This window comes from Trichomycterus rosablanca, chromosome 2 (genome assembly GCF_030014385.1).
Source record: "Trichomycterus rosablanca isolate fTriRos1 chromosome 2, fTriRos1.hap1, whole genome shotgun sequence".
NCBI lineage: Eukaryota > Metazoa > Chordata > Actinopteri > Siluriformes > Trichomycteridae > Trichomycterus > Trichomycterus rosablanca.
In genome coordinates this window covers 30,030,063-30,050,647 of record NC_085989.1, presented here as the reverse complement: position 1 = coordinate 30,050,647, position 20,585 = coordinate 30,030,063, and the positions used below count along the sequence as shown (strand labels likewise).

The 20,585-nt window shown below is 36.5% G+C and overlaps 1 protein-coding gene across 3 annotated transcripts; it reads left to right on the top strand.

The window, feature by feature from the left end:
- Positions 1 to 1,041: 1,041 nt before the first annotated feature.
- Positions 1,042 to 18,772, top strand: c2h18orf21 (chromosome 2 C18orf21 homolog). Of its 3 annotated transcripts, none has more exons than XM_062990697.1 (5): positions 1,042 to 1,094; positions 5,986 to 6,005; positions 7,587 to 7,786; positions 16,232 to 16,413; positions 17,753 to 18,770. In XM_062990697.1, the coding sequence occupies exons 2-5, from the start codon at positions 5,999 to 6,001 to the stop codon at positions 17,895 to 17,897; spliced, it is 534 nt and encodes a 177-aa protein (XP_062846767.1). In that variant the 5' UTR covers positions 1,042 to 1,094; positions 5,986 to 5,998; the 3' UTR covers positions 17,898 to 18,770. The 3 variants fall into 3 exon arrangements, with proteins under 3 accessions (XP_062846767.1, XP_062846769.1, XP_062846766.1); XM_062990699.1 differs by lacking the exon at positions 1,042 to 1,094 and adding an exon at positions 1,279 to 1,352; XM_062990696.1 differs by lacking the exon at positions 1,042 to 1,094 and adding an exon at positions 1,617 to 1,744 and having other exon boundaries at positions 17,753 to 18,772.
- Positions 18,773 to 20,585: the final 1,813 nt, after the last annotated feature.

Genomic DNA, 20,585 nt, shown 5'->3' with positions numbered 1-20,585 from the left:
CCATGCCCATGCTTTTGAATGCCTTTTGTCATATAGTGTGGTGCAGGGTTTTTCAAACTTTTTTTAAGCGACCCACATTTTGTCCATAATTTGTACGTGGCCCAGGCAACACAATGCATCTTACTCTCTTTATACAAGATGTAACATAAAGCTGCCACAAGAGGGTTCCTGTACAAGTTAATTTAATTATTATTATTTTTCTCTGCGACCCATTTTAAGGGTCTTGACCGTAGTGTAGCTGAATTTGTGTGTGTGTGTGTGTGTGTGTGTGTGTGTAATGTCAAAAGTGAAATATAATAATATCTATTACATTCATTCAATCTGCTGGTTGCAATATATTGCTTTTGATAAGGAGCACCTAATATACAGCCTACCAACATGAAACATACTGTGTATCAGGCTGCACGTGGAGCTGCTGTGTCCCAAATACCATCCTATACACTAAATAGTGTCCTAAATTAGGCTTCGACCAATGACGAGTCTACTACACTGTGTGGGATTTTGTGTGCGGATTGAGATACAGCCATGAGTGTACTCTTTTTGTTCTGTTTATCGCCTGATACGGCGGGTTTTGTATGCTGCTAAATTTTGCAACTAAAACGGTAAAAATGAGAAGTTTAATTATTAAAGCACCAGCCCTACAAGCATACCTCCAACTTATTTCGAACGTTTTTATGAACTAGACACAATATTGTGTTGCAACCCAAACCTCACATATTAATGGGGTGTTACGGAATATTGGCATCGAACATAGCAACAACTCAGATACAACGTTGTTTGGAAGTTGCGTATATGCTAATGCGAGTTTGCGATTTTTTAACGAAAGACTTGAGCTGCGTCCGGAATCGCATACTTCAATACTCAACAGTACGCGAAATGAGGACGCGAGAGCGGTTAGTATGTCCGAATACACAGTATACACAAAGAGGTATGCGAGAAGTACCCGGATGACCTACTTATTGGGCAGCCATGTTTGAGTATGCAAGCGATGCACACTCGCGGTCCGTTAATGTATCCCATAATGCAACTGGAGCTGCGTAGGCGTTCGAAGCGTAATAAGAAACAAGAAAGATAGCGGTCCTCGGTTTACAAGTGTAAGTAAGATCAATAAAATAAAACATTTTAAAGACGAATAAATAACAAAAAAACGATAAATATCCAAAAGTTTGGCGAGTGGGGTTGTAATGAGTCTGTAACCATGGTGATATTACGTCATCACGTCCCACGTCATCACTTGACGTTGGAAAGATGGCGGATGTAGTACATAGCTGTGTTGTGTGCATACTGCATACTTCTGTACTGGAAGTATGTACTTTTTTACCGGCAGAGTAGTGCATACTTCCTCCAATCTAGTACGTACTCTCTAAGTATGCGATTCCGGACGCAGCTTACATGTCCAACAATCCCTTGCTACCGCTTGTGTAACAAGGGATTGTGGGTAGCGTATGGTCCGTTCTGTTTATTGCTAACTGATTTAGCTTGTTTAAAGACAACAAGAAAAGTAGTTGTAATTGTAATGATATATGTACCGTATTTTGCGGTATAGTTGTACGTAATAGGTACATTTTCTAAATATTTGCTGCTCTTTGCTGTTATAAAGTTGGAACTGGTTTTAGGTGTCTTTGCTGCTACATTGGTAAGAAAGCATGGTGGAAAGTAAGAAGGTCAGTCAGACTGAAGTGTTTTTAGAGAAAGCCTCCATGTTTTACAGAGACTCGTGTCCAGAACAATCCCGCTTTCTCGCGTAAGTACAAGTTCAGACGGTGTTTATATGAATGTGCTGTAGCTTCTGCTTTACTGCTGGGTTTTCACTGACTACTGTTGTAATGACTTTGTAATAGCGTTAGATGGCAGAGCCACTCTACTGAACTTCACACGGTCATACAGTTACATGACAATTTATTCAGTAATCGTATATGCTTACATTTAGTTACTGTGTTATCAGGTTAGTGCGCGTTATAAGTACTAATTTGTCATTTTTTGATTCCTAATTTCCTAATTTACTTGCTGTGCTATCAATTCAACTTAATTACATGCCTGTTCAATGGATGTCATTATTCAAAACTTAACTAAAGGTGTGAATAATATATTTTTAATGAATATTTGTAAAAACTAGCGAACAAACAATGGATTAATGCATCCAGGCAAAACAATAGAAAAAATACATAAAATGTGTACAGTGGTACCTTGAAACTCAACGTCAGTTGGTTCTGGGAGTGACGTTGAGTTTAAAAGGCGTTGAGTTTAAGGTATTTTTCCCCATAAGGATGTATGGGAAACCTGTTAATGCGTCCCATGGTCCCGTAAATATACACCGATGAGGCATAACATTATGACCACCTTCCTAATATTGTGTTGGTCCCCCTTTTTGCTGCCCCATACTGCGATGCACTGTGTATTCTAACACCTTCTTATCAGAACCAGTATTAACATTTTTCCTGCTTCTAACACATCAACTTTGAGGATAAAATGTTCACTTGCTGCCTAATATATCCCACCCACTAACAGGTGCCCTGATGAAGAGATAATCAGTGTTATTCACTTCACCTCTCAGTGGTCATAATGTTATGCCTGGTCGGTGTATTTTAGGCTACTGTAAAATAATGGGGTTATACACTGAAAATAACACGAATATAATACAAAAAACTAAAATACAATTGAAAAACAGTTAAAATTAATAGAAAAAACAATCAAACCTGCATTTTACCTTTACTTCTTCATTGCTTTCTTATGCTTCTTAATCGAGGAGTCGATTGATTTTGGAATTCCATATTCCTTAGCGAGTTCAGTAAAGGCACATTCACATGAGAAGCGGCAAAATCGCTTTTGCTCTGGCTGTGCAATTATTTTCATATAAAGTGTGGCTGCGCTTAACGTGACTTATTGTACTAAAACAACAAGCACAGAAGTTTCATTAGTGGAGAGAATACATTAAACCACATTAAGTTTTTTTTAACGATAAGTGTTTTAGACCCTCGCTATAACACAGTTTAAAAGTGAAACAGGGAAAAAAATCCAGGTAAACACAGATACATGCAGACTCTTTCAGAGTGACTTTGACGGTTATTCCACACAAATGCAGATTAGTCTTACAGTATATTCGCACTTTGATGACATTTTTCTGCACCGCTCAAGCCAGGTGCTGAACAAAGCGGCAGTCGCACACACCTTGAGTTTAAGGGAACACATTTCTCAACTAAGGGTGTTAAGTTTGAAAGATTTTTGGATTAGGGGACGTTGAGTTACAAGGTACCACGGTATTTTGTACTGTATGCTAGATATCGGACTGAATGTCTTGAAACTTATTTTGAAGAGCACAAAAGTACGTATAGCAGGTTCATTTGGCCAGCACTGAGGACTCACAGATGGGACATTTTTGCTTTCCCTCAAATGTTACTGTTTTCCAGGAATTGACACAATGTAAAAAAAAAAAAAAAAAAAGAGATAAAGTAAAACAAATCTGTAACTTTTCCTGTCAACTTCTGTTTGTTAGCTCTCAAGTCTGCTGCCAGCTCTTGCACACATACACCCACAGTACAATGAACCTAAAAGGGAAACACAGTAGGGTTTAAATAACCAAAGTCATTAATTTCAACAGGCTTGACCACTGATCAGATCTTAAGTTTATCTCCCAATCTCCTTTTTCCTTTTGCAGCCCTGAGCAAAACCAGGCCCACCTGTTATATACCAATAGCCTTTGGTCAAATCCAGTGTTGTGTAAATACAAGCTGTGCCCAACTGACCCAAAAGCTCATTGTGTGAAGCATTGGGTAAAGCATTGGGTAGGAATCGAATTTAGTCAACCGGATTGATGTAGCGAAAGTCTACAGTGGACCGAACTTCACCGTTACATTTTGGTACAAGGTCCAGTCACATTGTAATTGTTCCATTATACCCATGTCCATAATTTTACCCACATTTTTCTCTTGTGTTCAGTTTACTAATATGGTGGGATGTGTTTGGTGTAGTGAATCCCACATTTTTTACTAAGGGAGAGCATAATTACCTCTGTGGATTAAAAAAACCCAAATCTAATTCAGGCTTCCAAGTGACACAACACAGAAACTATTTGCCCTATTATCACACACTGTAACCTTTCTGGTTCAAGCTGTAAAGATGCCACAAGCCATCATGTGGCCTGAAGCTGATTGATGAATGGCTCTGGTTGGGAGGAAAGGCATTTTGGTCTCTTCTGCTGATCAGGGGGCACCGCCAAATTCATGCAATTGGAAGTGGGCAGGAAACACACTGATCTTAATGAATAAACACAGGCTGCAGCTGGCTGAACATGTCTTGGGATGTGCTAGCTATCACCCTCTCAGACTGATGGGTGTCATGTCTGAATTTGGGAGAAAATAGAAGTAAATGACAAAAAACTATCGGTTCTAGATAGTGTTGATATCAGTACTTATACCCTGTTTTAGATCATTGCATCTTTATTGAAAGAAAACTGAACATATAACAAATGAGTAGGCTTGACACCAAAGAGAGAAAAATGTAGTTGTGTATACAAATCATTACTATAAACTATATTTGAATAATTTGTATCAGACGTATTTGTTCATTGTTATAAGTGGTTCAGGACAGGACATTTTTTGGACATTGCAAAATGAACAACTTGGGACAGATTAAGTAACCAGACTAGTAGCTGTTTAGCTCTGTACATATGGTGCTTGTGTTTCTCCTGTCCCATGACCATGCCTTGCATGCTTTGAGTGTTTGTGGTGCTGCTTATTAAAGTGTTTATGTTGCCATGTCATTCCCTTGACTCACACAGTGTGTATACGTGTGTTACTGAAAGCAACATGTCAGTGGCATGTGGAACAGTAACTGCCAATGGTAATAAAGTGCTTTTCTTAGGATGCTTGGGAATAATAATAATGTCCTATTTTTAATCTCTGTTCATAAATTCCAAATGCAGCAGCATGTCATGCGTCACTTTGCTGTTTGTTGTCAGCCTCATGTCCTTCGTAAACTTATTCAGGTTCAGCTTATTCCTTTGCTTTTTTCATCTACATTAACGTTATCTACAGAAACTTGTAAATTGCAGAAAGCATTAAAGCAGTAAACAGGATAATCCCTGCAATTGCCGGTCCCTAGATTTAATCAGGCGTCCACTGAGAGCCGCTTTATTCCAAGTGCTTTGTCGATAGCATCTCACCGAGACTTGAGTGTGCACTTATAAGGAGATGTTAGAAAGGCATTTTTATTTGATTTGCATGTGAGTCTTCTCCATTATAGACTTGCTTAAATAGAGAAATCAGAAATAGCTGGTGGTACATGGTGGCCGATTTATGCAAGGCCTGCTTCAGTTTGAAAAGACATTTTAAAATGCTAAAACCTTTCATCAAAAGCTTTAAACAATTAAAAACAATCTGTCTTGCAAATATCTGGTGGTTTACTGTAAACCCCTGATGACAAATGGTGCAGTTTTTGGCCTTGGCGGGCATGGATGTTTGCTTGATGTGATATTTTGTTGAGAGCAGTGCGTCAGCAAGTATAAAATGACAGCACATGGCTTGCGATGTTTGGCACAGGCTGTGTATGATGCAGGAAATATCTTGCTGCTCCTGCAGCAGAGCACAAGCAATAGTGCAAAGACTTATTGTATTAAAACCCATGTTTATCTATTTATACTAAGTGAGTCTTTATGTTATCCAAACCAAGGTATGGTGTAAGCTGGCATATGGAGTCAATATGGCACTTGGAAATTTTTGCCTACTTGTGGCAAAATATGGTTTATTTACAGTTAGTGCACTGTTATTTCTACCCACATTATTACAACTGACTTATGACCTGTGGAAGATGCCGTCTGCCCCAGGTGTTTATTAGCCAGGTTCAGACTTTTTCAGCGATATGAGCACAGTGACTGGCCTATCAACATTTTTCAGTTTCATGCATAAGATTTTAGAACTGCTATGCCTAAACTTTAACAGACTCTTTCAACGTAAAATAACCAAAACCTTCTGTCTGTTTGCATTTTAGGCAGAGGCGCCAGATGAAAGGTAAGCTATATGAGGAAATTACAGTTTATTACTGAATTTTTCAGTTGTGGGCAAACAGTATCTAAAAGGAGGGGCAGTATGGGTCAGTAAAGTTTAGTTAAAATGACAGCACCCCATGAGGCTTCAAAAACTTTGCCTGTAATAGGCAATGACAGTGCCATTCAGCAGTGTGGTATTAGCACATAAAAAATTAATAAAATAAAAAAATGTTATACTACTAGATATATCAGCTTATCCAGTATATGACAGAAATACATGCCAGCTTTCGAATAGTGCATGCCATTTTTTGATATCATTTAATAACGTTATTTTTTTAATCAGGACTTTCTTTGGTAAGTTTCCATTTACCACAGTGGCACAATAATGTTTACTCTGTACAGACTGTAGCTGATCGAAACCAAGCGTCAGCTTTCAGAATGGAATTTAAATAACATTTTTAACTGACAGCATTAATTGAACACTGACTTTTTATTGTCATCAGTTAACCAGTTAAGCATTGACATCCATACCTTTAGCAAAGTTGGCTCACAAAGTTTACTCTTATCAGAGTACCATCACTGATTTTTGCCATTTGCTCATGCTGGATAGCTGTCAACCGCTGAGCTTCTTGACTTGTTTAAAGTGCATGTTCACACAGTAATGAGCACATCCTCCTGTTAGCAAACTAAAGCTTGTTTTTTTAGTTACTGTTTTGGTGAAATTCACCCCTGCAAGCCACCAGCACCTAAAAAAGTCCCATTTGTGAAAAAGTTAATATTCATTATTTAGGCTACTACATATATTTCTGATTATTTCTGAGTAAGTAAATAGTTTAGTAGTGCTGATCTGGAATAAATGTAGCATAAAACAGCATACTGTTTCCACACTATTACAGCTATTACCGCACCACCATGAACCGTCGATACAAGGACTCATGCTGACTCTGCCGAATTCTGATCCCACCATCTGCATGCTGCAGCAGAAATTGAGACCAGGCTTTTTTCCTGTCCAGTTTTGCAAGTCTGTGCCCACTGTAGCCTCAGGTTTCTGTTCTTGGCTGACAGGAGTGTGCTCTTCTGCTGTAAAAGTCTGTGTGCCTCTGATTGCTTTTTCTGCGCACCATGGTTGTGCACAGTGGTTTTGATTGAGTGTAGCCTTTCTGTCAAATCAACAAGACATTTGTGACCATTCACTAGAGGTTTTTTGTTTGCATGGAAATGCAGGATCCTAGCAGTTGACTCTAGCAAACACATTTTGGCAAGGTGACTTAGATCACAATTATCTCTATTTTGGCACTTGATTGGCTCATTTTATGCACTGCTTTCATATCACTGACAGAATGGATATTTAAATGAACGTACAGGTGTTTCTAATAAAGTGGCCTGCGATCATATGCTAGTTGTTCATATGTACAGCACTTTGCTTTTAAACAAAATAATCACAGAAATCATAATTGTTATTGCTGGTGCTCTTATTTAGTATTGTTTTATTTTTTTTTATTATTTTATTAACATATTTAACATTAACATATTCGGCTGTCCTTACATGTTAAGTTTAATTAAGCAATCAAATCACTCATGAGGTGATCGTTGTGTGTTCCAGCCCCATTTTTGCCAGATACCGTGCTCTGCCCATTCTGTTATCAGTGGCGCCAGCCGGGAGAGTATCGTGTGCGATTACGTCCTAAACGCAGACCCACAGTGCAAATTGAGAAGCTGCTCAGGAAGGAGGCAGCTTGCAAGAGGCTTAGCACAAAGGAAATGAAGCTCCTTCAGAAATTCAGAAGGTCCTCCAGCATTCTGGTAAGAATCTGTGTACACCCGACCATACATACAGCCCAAACCTAAGTGGAAACACGGTAACGTCATGATCATCTTACATCATAGTCTCGAAATCATAAAGATACAGAATAACAGACAGTGACATTGCGGACAGAGATATCTGGACTCAGTACAATAGCTGCAAGTTTTATTCATAATCTGCAGTTAGGAGTAGCCAGGCATGACTGTGTCGTGTCTTTTCTGAGAATTGGATGTAAGCCAGACCCCATGCAGGACTAGCATACATGTCAGCCAGGAAGATACAGACAGATAGTATGAAGTGGCTGCTTACTTTTCAACCTCTGACTGAGAGGGAAAGTACAGACTCGCTTCAGCAATTAGTATGCCAGATAAGGAGTAATTTTAGCATGGAAGCTCCGCAAGGTCACTTTTGTTTTAGCTGTGGCATTAATTTAGTTGAGGCATTCATAATTTGAATTAATTAATTTCTTTATGAAGAGAATGATGATCAGTATATATTATAGAGAATTGATCCATAATTTTTATTTAAAATCCATGGTTAAGGGGCTCAGTTTTAGCCAATTTAATGTTCAAACATTTAATTTAATTTCAAGTTAATTAATAAGTGATGGGGGGGGGGGGGGGGGGGGGGGGTTGTGCAGGGTTTATTGCAGTAGGATCGCAATTGAACATTAACCTGCAAGCAGACTCCTGTCTACTATTGATGCACAATAAAACACAGACTGTTTAATAAAATAAGGCAATTATGTAAAATGGAATAGAATTTCCAATGCTTCCAATATTTTTACTGACCAGCATAATTATATTTTGTAAATATAATCTAATTTAGAATTTGATGTCTGCAGCACACTCAAAAAAAAAGTTGGACTAAGTTTGTTTGTTTATTAGGATTTTAATGTCATGTTTTACACTTCTTATTTACATTCATGACAGGAAACGGTAGTTACTCATTACACAAGGTTCATCAGTTCACAAGGTTATATCGAACACATGGACAGTTTAGTGTCTCCAATTCACCTCACTTGCATGGACTGTGGGAGGAAACCGGAGCACCCGGAGGAAACCCACGCAGACACGGGAGAACATGCAAACCTTTTTGCTGTGAGGCGACAGTGCTACCCACTTAGCCACCGTGCCGCCCAAGTTGGACCAAGTCCCTTCCCAAGTCTGTTTACCACTGTTCTACATCACGTTTCCTATTAATCACACTTTGTAATGATTTGGGAATTGCGGACACTAAGTTGGCCATGCAGCCAAAAATTAACAGTCATTATTCTGTCCATTAAATAAAGATTCAAGAGAATTAACAAATCATTTATTGTTTTTATTGCATTATACAAAATGTCCCAACGTTTCAAGTTTTGATGTCTGTAAATCCATTAATAAAGTGTTTTATTAACATGGCTTGCAAATCCTTAGCGCTTTAGTTTCAGCCAGCATCAGCAGTTGTTGGGACAGCAATGTCACACCTAAATATTTCACCCTCATTGGAGAAACTAGAGTGGGTGTGAATGGATGAAATGTCAGAGGGGTAGAACTGACTATTTTACTTTAGTCAGTTTTAAGTTTTAGCCAGTCAAGAGAAAAGTACTGCTGAAGCATGGGTGATTTATGTACTCATGCTGCAATCCATTTAGGGAATTATTTATATCCATCTTTTCAAGCATATAGCCTTTTCATCTGGCATGTCAAAATTAAATGGTTGCAAAGAAGTGCAGAGATAAAGATGAACCTTAAGTGTGTGTGTGTGTACGTGTGTGTACGTGTGTGTACGTGTGTGTACAAGCTATCCGAGTTTCTCTAGGTGCTGTAATGGCAGCAGAGCTGAGTTACATTGGAGCTGAGTTCTGTGTGGATTATTAGATTTTTTTGTGTTTTCATGCAAACAAAAGAAATAAACATGTAAGTAGTAGCAAATGTCTGAAAGAAGTGGTGCATTTTGTGAAACAAGTCCAGGGGTGCCAATATTTTGGCCATGACTGTATGAGAGTCTGTATGAAAGTTTAATCCCATCATTTAGGTAACTCAGTCTGGACGATTCAGCAAGGCAACAACTTCAAACATAAAGCCTAAATAACTCAAGAATGCTTTCTAAAGAAAGAAGATGAAGGTGCTTGTGTGGTCTAGCCAGTGTCTCTACTTGAATCCCATAAAAAATGATGAATTTCAAATTTCGAGTTTTTCAGTGGGACCCATGTGGCCCTGAGGAATTAAAGACAGTTTACCATAAGGGATGTAAAAACAGAAGCACAATACTTAAAAGAGCTGTTTTTCACCATAGTTTTGTAACTATAGGCTATAAACTGATTTGATTTAGTTTTTCAGACATATTTTGTTGACTATTATAAATGCATATTCTTCACAATTGTAAATATAATCCTGAAATCAGGGATCAAGCCCTTAATTGGCTATTGTTAGAAATAGTTTTAGCTTGCTCTTACATTTTAAGCTAGGCATATTTATGGGCTAATACCTGGAAAACCTGCAAATCAAGAATTTTTAAGCAATAAATGTTTCCAGACCCTGATGTATGAGTTTTTCCACAAAGTACAAGGGTGACTGAAATGCATAGTCAATGTTGAAACAACAAAAGATCGATATTTGTGGAAAGCAATGGAGTTTTGATAACAGCTCACATACAAAACCACTGTCTACCACTCTTCCACTAACACCACAGCAAGGTCACATCGGCTAATGTAGCCTAGCTTGAGGCAGTTACGGGACGATATTTTAGAAGGTGGCCTATTAATAGCTAACAAAGAGCCCATCCACTGGATTGATTTCTAGAATATGCTAGATTGTGTGTGTGTGTGTGTGTGTGTGTGTGTGTGTGTGTGTGTGTGTGTGTGTGTGTGTGTGTATAGGGAGCATTTAGGAAGTATGTAGAGACTGCTCGAAAAAGAGAACACTGCAGCTGAAGCCAGCTCTGTCTGTCTGAGGCATCGGTCAGCCTTAATAAAAACTGACATCTACTGATAGATGCACCAGTGTAATAAAAGTCATTGCCTGGACCAGCATCAACACTAAACATATTTAATCATATTGTATATGGCATATTTTATACTGGTGTGTAGTGAAAGTCATAACACAGATCAGTGAACATAGGATGCAAATCATCTTAAAGCAGGCCACTATCATGCCCTAACCAGATTGCAGTTGTTTATCACTTTTAAGGGTTATTGTGAAATCTCCAGATCCCTTTTCCCTTTCTGATACAATTGCAACATAACTGCACTGCAGTAATACATAATGATTTAGGTCATTAGGTTTCTATTGGTAAATGTTAGCTGTTACTGCCAGTTCTTTTACTTGAGTAATTTTAGGAACAGTATGTTGATTTAAGTATTTTTTCTAATAACAGTACTTTTACTTGCATACTTGTTTATTTTAATAATGTTTTCAGTATGTATTTTTATTTAAGCTAGTTTAGCTAGTAATTTTTTAAGAAACTGTCATTAAAAAAAAAAAAACCTTTACTTGAGGCATATTTTTCTTTATTTTTATTTGATTTTTATCGGCCATTTTAAAAGAAACCGTGTTTTTACTTGACATTTTTAAGAAACCGCATTTTTGAATCTTTTTTTAAGAAACTGTATTTTTACTTGAATCACTTTTAAAGAAACTGTACTTTTACTTGAGTCAGTTTTAAGAAACTACTTTTATGCACATCATTTAAAAAAAACTATTTTTACTTGTCTTTTTTAAAAAGCAATTTTTAGATAAACTGTTTTTTTTTACTATTTATTTATTTATTATTTATTTTACTGTATTTTTTAACTGTTTCTTTTTGAGCCATTTAAAAAAACTGTCCATAAATAATTTTAAGAAACTTTTTATTTGAGTCATTTTTAAAGAAACTATTTTAATTGATTCATTTAAAAAAAACTTTTTTTCTTGCCATTTTTAAAGATACTATTTTACTTGAGTCATTTTAAAGACACTTTTTGACATTTTTACATTTTTCAAACACTGTATTTTACAGTATTTATAGGAGTTTTTACCTGATTTATCAGAATTTTTTAATAACAGTACTTTTATGTTTTTGTTGTAGTTTTTACCCACCTCTATAAATTGCACACCTTAACTAAATACCAGACTAAATGTGAATAAAACTCCTGTTCCAGTTATGACCCATATTGCAGATGCTCTCTTGCTTGTCATGTTACAACTGGTTTGAATAGCCATGTAATGACCCCTGGAAAACATGCTCACATTTCTGACCTGACCCTGTATTCTGCCCAGCACTAGAGTCATTCTTGCTTCACTTAACTCTTTCTGTTCACAGCCGCTTTGTAGACACCAACAGCTGCTGATGACTGATTGTATACATTTAATTAGCGCTGTCATGGGTTTGTTAGTATAGGCATGCTTCAGTAATACCATAACATCCAGTGTTTACTGTGCATGTGTGTATGCTTGTGCTAGTGCAGTGGATACGTATCTGGAGTTTGCTGTAAATGTGTTATTAAAATTAAGGTTTGAGTAGTGCAGTGAAGTTTGAATGGTGGAATCATCCCATTGCATAGTTTTCTATTTTAATTCCCAATACACATCACTAGAAAATTCTGCCAAACATGCAGGTGACTTGACCCTGCAGCTCTTATATCTCCTGACCTAAGCTGCTTTTGCCTCAGCTGAAACTGGTTGAGACTAGATTTAAGGAGAATTTAGTGATGTACTTGCTTGCAGAATTAGCTTCATAAGTGTAAATGTTCTAATTATTAGTTCTTAAACCAACACTTTATTTTATTATCATTATTGTATTGATCATTTAGACAATCAGATCTAGACATACCTAATAATAGAAATTATGCAGATCATGGTTTATACCATATTTCTGAAAATGCAATTATTGATTGTGTTTATGTATGTATTTATTTTTTATAACCATTTAACTACATATTGTTTACATGTTCTTGTTTGATTTAATTAAACAAACATTTTCACATTGTGAACCTCTACAAACACATAAATCATTTAATCTACATAAGTCTGCTGTTGGTAGTAATAATTAAATCGATCATTTAAATATAAAGCCAATTAGACACATTACCAGTTGTATAAAATAAAACAAACTGTTCGGGTTAATGACTGGCCAAATTTCATACACCTCGTACCTCAGTAATATGTGATATTAAATGTTAGCTAATGGGCTAAATTGAGCTAATGGGCTAAATTAAACAATTGGCTTGTTTATAGTTTTTAGATGTTTTTTTTTCTTTAGGTCTTTTTTGTTCATCCACTGTGGATTTTAACAAAGAATGAGTTCTTGTCTTAAATAAAACCATTTTAACCAATCGAGACATGCATTTAGTCAGTGGGTCTCCGCCTAAGCTGAGCTGATTGGCTGAAAGCTGTCTGGTTGAGCAGCTGTGCATTATATTAATGGGTGTGTGTGCAGTGTGTTGTAATCCTAGTTGGTCTTGTACAAACTGTATCACTCCAGGTTACAGTTCAGCTCCACCACTTGTTTCCATCAACAAACATGGCTAACTTTGTCTCGGTGAGTTTAATTGTAGCTTTTTTTAAAAGAACATTAACAAGGATTTGAATTAGTAAATTATTATCTGTGCACGTTTAATGTCTAGAGGAGTGGAAAGTGGTGGATAGTTTTGTGTGTTTTGTTTAGTGAGGCAGAATTGTCTAAGCATAGTGTTATATAATCTTAAACCTTAACCCTAGTTGAATATAATCTATATGCTTTTTGGTTTAAATCGGAGCACATGGATTTTCTTTTCTGCTTTCTGTTGGAGAAAAGGTTTTGAGCTAATGGTGATTATAAGCTTGCTTTTTTTTCCCCTTTTCGGCGGCTCCGTTTTTATGGGTCTTCATAGTGGATCATTCTGGTCCACATACCTGAGTTGGCACAGTTTATGTTGATGCCCTTCTTGATGCAACCCTCCTATTTTATTTGGGCTTGGGACTGGCACTGGGAGCACATTAAGTAGCTTGCTTAATGGTTATTAAAGACCTTTGAAAAACAATACTGTTTTGTTATAATAGTGTTAATAACTTATAGGTACATGCTAAAAATTGTAAAGCAAAAATCACCTTTCAAGTCATGGCATAAAAAAATGTTTTATGTCTTACAATTTTGTCTTACAATACAGCAATACAGGTCAAATAAAAACCCAAACTAAATCAATATATTGGGGGTAATTCATATTTAAATTCTCATTGTATATGTTGCTGCAAGTATTTAAAAAAAACTTGTTGCCGTTTTTATTTATAACCTGTTTATCAGCATTTTTATGTAAATCTAGAAACCAGTCAGGTTTATCTGAAATGTGGCCTTTTGCTTTATCTGTCACTTGGGGAGAAAACAATATTATTAATAAAACATTTTGTCCTCTTTACAGTCAGGTTAGACTGTTCACTTTAACAACTTTAACATTCACATCATTTACTTATTTAATTAAGTGATTATTTAAGCTTGGATAAATAGGAGTGTCAGGAAGGGCACCTGACAAAAAAACAGTGCCGAATCAAATATGAGAATGAATGATCCACTGTGTTGACCCCTAACTTGAACATCCAAAAGTAATCATCATAAAATATGTGATTTGTTCATTGTTTTTAAAGTAGCCATAAATAAAATAAAATAAATAGCAGCATTTAGCAGATTTTATCCAAGCAACTTTTACAATTTCAGCAATTGAGGGTTAAGGGCCTTGCAGTGGCAATTTGACGGTGGTGGGGCTTGAACTGGCAACCTTCTAATTACTTGTCCAGTAACTGCTAAGCCACCATGGCCCAACAAATATTTTTGATTGTAGACACTTGGGTGGTGCAGCTGTAAATTATAAATGCCCTTTATCGCTGGGATCCAGGGTTTGAATCCTTAGCAGTGCTGTCAGCTGATTCTGTCTACATACAGACATGACTTAGAAGGGAAGGGGAGTGACTGTGGTAAAACATAAAAATAAAATGAATAAAAAAAAAAAAAATACATAGTTTAAATTTTGGAAAATAGATTCACCTGTTGTACCTGTACATCCATAAAAGCATTGTTGTTCCTACCTAGTCCTTACAGCTGGGTAGCTTGCCTGGGTAGAAATATGAATGCTTTTTATAATTTTTTTACATTCATGGATCTTGATAAGATGTAGCAAGCAACAAATACTTGTAAGAATATCTGAAGTGTGAGATTTAGCTGATTATTGTTTTTTGGCAGCTAAAAACTTCACATGAACAAATACACTAAACTGTTAACATGAATGCATTGAGCTCATTTAATACCAGAAGTATTCCTCAACTGCCTGCTAAAGACTGTTAGGCAGTAAAGCTATTTTATAGACTGTGTTTTATGCTTGCTGCCAGTAATATACTGGAGTGGTTTTTTAACTTCTTCCAAAACCAAGTATAATTTCCATGTTCACCTATTAATCTGTGCCCCACTTTTTTGGATGAGAATATTTTCCCGCCCCACACTCGTACACATTTTAATGCTTCAAACTTCACTGGCATTTAAATATTGTAATCCATACAAAACTGCAAATTTTATTAAACAAAAAAAGGAAATAAAGTGACAGTACTCATTGCTAGCAGTGCTCAAATATGCCTTTGAGCAGGGTTTTTCAACCTCTGGATCACGACCCTTGGGTAGGTCACAAGCAACAAAAAAATGAGTTGCAGAGAAAAGTAAAAATACTTAAATAAAACAAATTTTAACAGGTTTATAAACATAAAATAAGCTTATACATGAATACCTCCTTGTGCATGCTTTACTTTACATCTTGTAAACCACAGAGGTTCACTCATTAAGTATTTTTCGTTTTGTGTTTTAGTAAACTTTCAGAGTAAATGCATTGTTTGTGTTGTCTGGGTTGTGGTAAAATCATGGACAAAATGTGGGTCACCTGAATAAAGGTTGAAAGAACACTGCCCTACATGAAAACGGGCGACAGTCATAGCCCAGAGTGAGCTTGTTTATTATGGTGGTCTTAGTCCAGCTTCATATTTTATGGCAGTCAGGGATTTCTACAGCTTTTCTTTTGCTGAATGAATGAACTTGTATTTTATTTCCATACACAAAAACCTTTTAACAAATGCAAATTCTTTTTTTAAGTAAATTGTGAATTTTCTGGAAATATGCTGGGTTACATACTATACATACACCAAACTACAAAGATTTATAATGGTGCAGAAAGTTCTGTAATACATTTTTGGAATGGCCTCTTTTTGTAGTTTTCTGCAAATAAAACTGCTTTTTTCTGTTCTTGTGTTCAGCAACAAAGGTGCCGATTTTGGAGTAGGTGCTTTTGTGCCAACCCATGATAGTGTTAGGCCCTCTTGAATGTGAACACCATTAATAATTTTAGTCTGCTATGTATTTTTTAACTATCATAAAGTTTCATAAATCCAATTTAGTTGCCAAAATCTTCCAAAACCCAAACCAACAAGGATGTTAAAAATGCCTTCCCTTCCCTTTTTCCTTTCTTCTAGATAACTACCTGTCACACATGTAATAAGACTTCTCGACATGTTGGAATGAACAGGGATTTTCTGAGTGCTCTACCGAAGCCCCCACACACACCATCCAGTGCAGTAAAATGCAAGACTCCGCACTCTGCCAACAAAACACCAAAGTCTGGTGTCCAAGAGAAAACCCCATGCAGAACACCAGGGTAAGTTATTTAACACAACACAATATTGTTAGTTTGCTCATTTACACACCTAAACCGTGTATGAACTTGTACAATACAGACAGGGAAAATTTGAACATTTGGTCCATTTTTTTGCTTAATTTGTTGAAGTAAAAATAAGTGCCCACATGCTCTACTGACCTAAATATGTTGTATTTTTTTTAACATTTACATGTTGTTTGGGGTTAGAGTTAGGCACATGATTTGGCACACTTTTTACACCGGATGCCATTCCTGACAAAACCCTCCTGTTTCAGATCATCAAACTACTTGTAATATAGACAAAAATACCCCCAGGTAAAACTTGGAACACCTTTTCCTAGGAGTGGCTGGCCTACAAAAATTTCATAAAGAACACATTGGTGACTCATCCGGAGGTCACAAAAAAACCTGACCGCTTGCCTCAGTTAAGATCAATGTACACAGGGCAGAAATTGCATCCATGGGTAGTTTCAAGGCACAAGCCACCAATGACAAAAGAGAACACAAAGGCTCAGCTTTTTTTTTTTTTTTAAACATGGGTCCTATTACATCTAGCTAGCATTTCACTTTAAAAACCTCATTTCATCAGTTAAACATATTGGCATTAGTATGATTGTCTGGGGCTGCTTTGCTTCTGACTTGAATCCCATTAAGATGCTGCAGCAAAAAAATAATGTGGGCAGTCCTTGCTGGGAAACTCTACAGAGTAAACGAATTGAAACAATTCTGCAAAGAAAAGTAGGCCAACATTCTTCCACAGAGATGAAAACTTGGTGACTCATTGCAAGTTATCACAAATGTTTGATTGTACTTGTTATTGTTAATGGTGGCACGACCAGTTATTACGTTTAGAGGGCATTTACATTCTATAAAAATGATCATTAAAAGCTGCATTTTGTGTCAACTCATGTTGTCTTTATCTTGTATTAGAATTAGGTGGACGATCCAAAACATTTTAATGTGACAGCAAAAATAGAAGCAATTGGGAAGTGGGCAAATAATTATATACATATATACACACTTTTGAACTATGAAGAATGCCTTTATTCGTCATATATACTGTACATATACATGTGTACAGTACAATGAAATTCTTTTTCCGAATATCCCAGCTCATTTTTTGGAAGCTGGGGTCAGCCATTGTACGGCACCCCCGGAGCAGAGAGAGTTTAGGGCATTGCTTAAGAACCCAACAGTGGCAGCATGGCAGAGCTCTCAACCTTTTGATTGAGAACCCAATGCTCTACAGACTAGGCTAATAAATAGTGTTAATATAAGCATGTGGGAGTAACCTATAGTTTCACATTTTAACCATGTTTATACTATTTCTATTTTACAGGTCACAATCATCTGAAACCCCCAGCTCATCAAAATCAGCTAGTGGGAAGAAGTCTGCTTTCTCTCGCCTTAAAAAGCTCCTCATGCTCGAGGACAGTCAAAAGAGTAAAAAAGGGGGGCTGAAAGATTTCCTTACCTCTCTGTGAGGTCCTCACAGACCACTGAATCCCAAGAACGAAATGTTTAATCATTTGGAGAGACTTGCTTAATGGGCTCCTGTTTTTTGTCAGCGTGTACCACAGTGCCACCTGCTGGATAACTCCCAACAACCAGGTTTATAAAAGCAACGCTACCTTACTGCCTGCAGAGTTGCTCCAAGCAGAATTTGCCTTCACTATTTTCTTGGCACCAGCTTGTGCTTTGGCTTTCTCAGAGACTTCTATTGTGTAGGTGTTTTTGAAGTTCAGTTGTGATAAAATGTGGACTGTAAAATATGTACACTGGACTTGTGTTGTGAAGTAAGAAAAATATAATTAATAATTTCCAGTTTACACACTTGTATACACGTGATCATTTTGTCTTGATCTTACTTTTATGAATGTGATTTTGTAATGTAACTTTCGTACTATTGAGGTTTATACAGTGGTCGGTTGTAAATAAAGGAATGAGGGATGCTAATGGGTCACTAATGGTTTACATTTGATGGACTCTTTTTGCCCTGAAACTTTATTGCAAAGACCAAATGTGTGTTGCTGTATAAGTCACTCCTTAACACTTAGTGAATTAAATGATTGTATGCAAAAAAAGACCTGTTTTGTATTTACTTCTTAATATTTTAAATAAAAGCATTTTTAAAACAAATGAAATCTTTCTTTGATATATGACATTAGTGCTGTTTACTCTGTTGCTTGGTCCAGCTTACTAACCTGTTGGGCCCAAGATTTGTACTGCCCCTTAGGCACTGCACCCTTGTTCTAGTTGTTCCCAGACTTCTGACAATCATGTTTTATAATTGTGTTTGATATTTGCTGTTTTTTGCTTTTACTATACAACCCCTGGCAAAAATTATGGAATCACCACTCTTGGAAGATGTTCTTTCAATTGTTTAATGTTGTAGAAAAAAAAAAAATCACAGACATGCCACAAAACTATCATTTCTCAAACTGTCAACCCTCTGGCATTAAGAAACAATAAAAAAAGAAACAAATATAATAGTTGTGGTCAGTCACAATTGCTTTTTTTAGATCAAGTAGAGGAAAAAAATATGGAATCACTCAAATCTGAGGAAAAAATTATGGAATCATTAGAAAACACTGCACCATTATTACTTTGTTGCACCACCTCTGGCTTTTATAATGGTTTAAACTCTCTGAGGCATGGAGTTAACTAATGACAAACAGTATTCTTCATCAATCTGCCTTCAACTGTCTCTTATTGCTGTTGCCAGATCAGCTTTGCAGGTTGGAACCTTGTCATTGACCATTTTCTTCAATTTCCACCAGAGATTTTCAAATGGATTGAGATCCGGACTATTTGCAGGCCATGCCATTGACATTATATGTTTTCTTGAAGGAAAGTTTTCACGTCCTTTGCCCTATGGCAAGATGCATTATCATCTTGAAAAATGAAGTCATCATCACCAAACATCCTTTCAACTGATGGAATAAGAAAAGCGTCCAAAATTTCAATGTGGACTTTGGCATTTATTGAAGACCATCTCCCCTGTGCCTTTACCCGACATGCAGGCCCATATCGTCAACAACTGTGGAAATTAACATGTTTTCTTTAGGCAGTTATCTTCATAAATTTCATTGGACAGACACCAAACAAAAGTTCCAGCATCATCACCTTGCCCAATGCAGATTCGCGATTCATCACTGAAGATCACTTTTATCCAGTCACCCACAGTCCACGATTGCTTTTCTTTAGCCTACTTTAACCTTGTTCTTTTCTTTTTAGGTGTTAATGATGGCTTTTGTTTGGCTTTTCTGTATGTAAATCCCATTTCTTTTAGGTGATTTCTTACAGTTCAGTCACAGACATTGACTCCACTTTCCGGCCACTTGTTTCTCATTTGTTTTGTTGTGCATTTTCTGTTTTCAAGACATATTGCTTTAAGTTTTCTATCTTGATGCTTTGATGTCTTACTTGGTCTACCAGTATGCTTCCCTTTTACAACCTTCCCATTTTGTTTGTACTTGGTCCAGATTTTAAACACAGCTTACTGGGAACAACCAACATCTTTTGCGACATTCCACAATGATTTATCTTCTTGAAGGAGTTTTATAATCCTCTCATTTGTTTCAACTGACATATCTTGTGTTGGAACCATGATTCATGACAATCTGCTTTGTGCAACAGCTCTCTGAGGTGTAAGCACTCTTTTTAAACTGAAGAACAATTAGCAAATCTAATCTGCTGCAGATGTTTTGTTTTTAAACTGCAAATTACAGAGTGATTCCATAATTTTTTCCTCAGATTTGAGTGATTCCATATTTTTTTCCTCTACTTGATCTAAAAAAAGCAATTGTGACTGACCACAACTATTATATTTGTTTCTTTTTTTTTATTGTTTCTTAATGCCAGAAGTTTGACATTTTGAAAAATGATAGTTTTGTGGCATGTCTGTGATTTATTTTTTTTCTACAAAATTAAACAATTGACAGAACATCTTCCAAGAGTGGTGATTCCATAATTTTTGCCAGGGGTTGTAGAACCTGTAAATCCCTAGACATTTTTTCTTCATGAAGTAATTCAATGGAAACTAATATGATCATTTTGTGTGCCACAGATTAATTCTATTTACATTATTTCTTATGGGAAAAATAGGTTTAACTAACAAACATTTTGACTTAAGAACAGCCCTTTGGAACCAAATAAATTCGTATGTCAAG

What these genes read in the sequence shown, in the direction of transcription:
- c2h18orf21 (XM_062990696.1), top strand. Translation starts at nt 1,647, where the DNA reads ATGGTGGAAAGTAAGAAGGTCAGTCAGACTGAAGTGTTTTTAGAGAAA. An exon ending in GCAGAGGCGCCAGATGAAAG is followed by an intron (nt 6,006 to 7,586) that starts GTAAGCTATATG and finishes TGTGTGTTCCAG; the next exon opens with CCCCATTTTTGCCAGATACC. An exon ending in ACCCCATGCAGAACACCAGG is followed by an intron (nt 16,414 to 17,752) that starts GTAAGTTATTTA and finishes TCTATTTTACAG; the next exon opens with GTCACAATCATCTGAAACCC.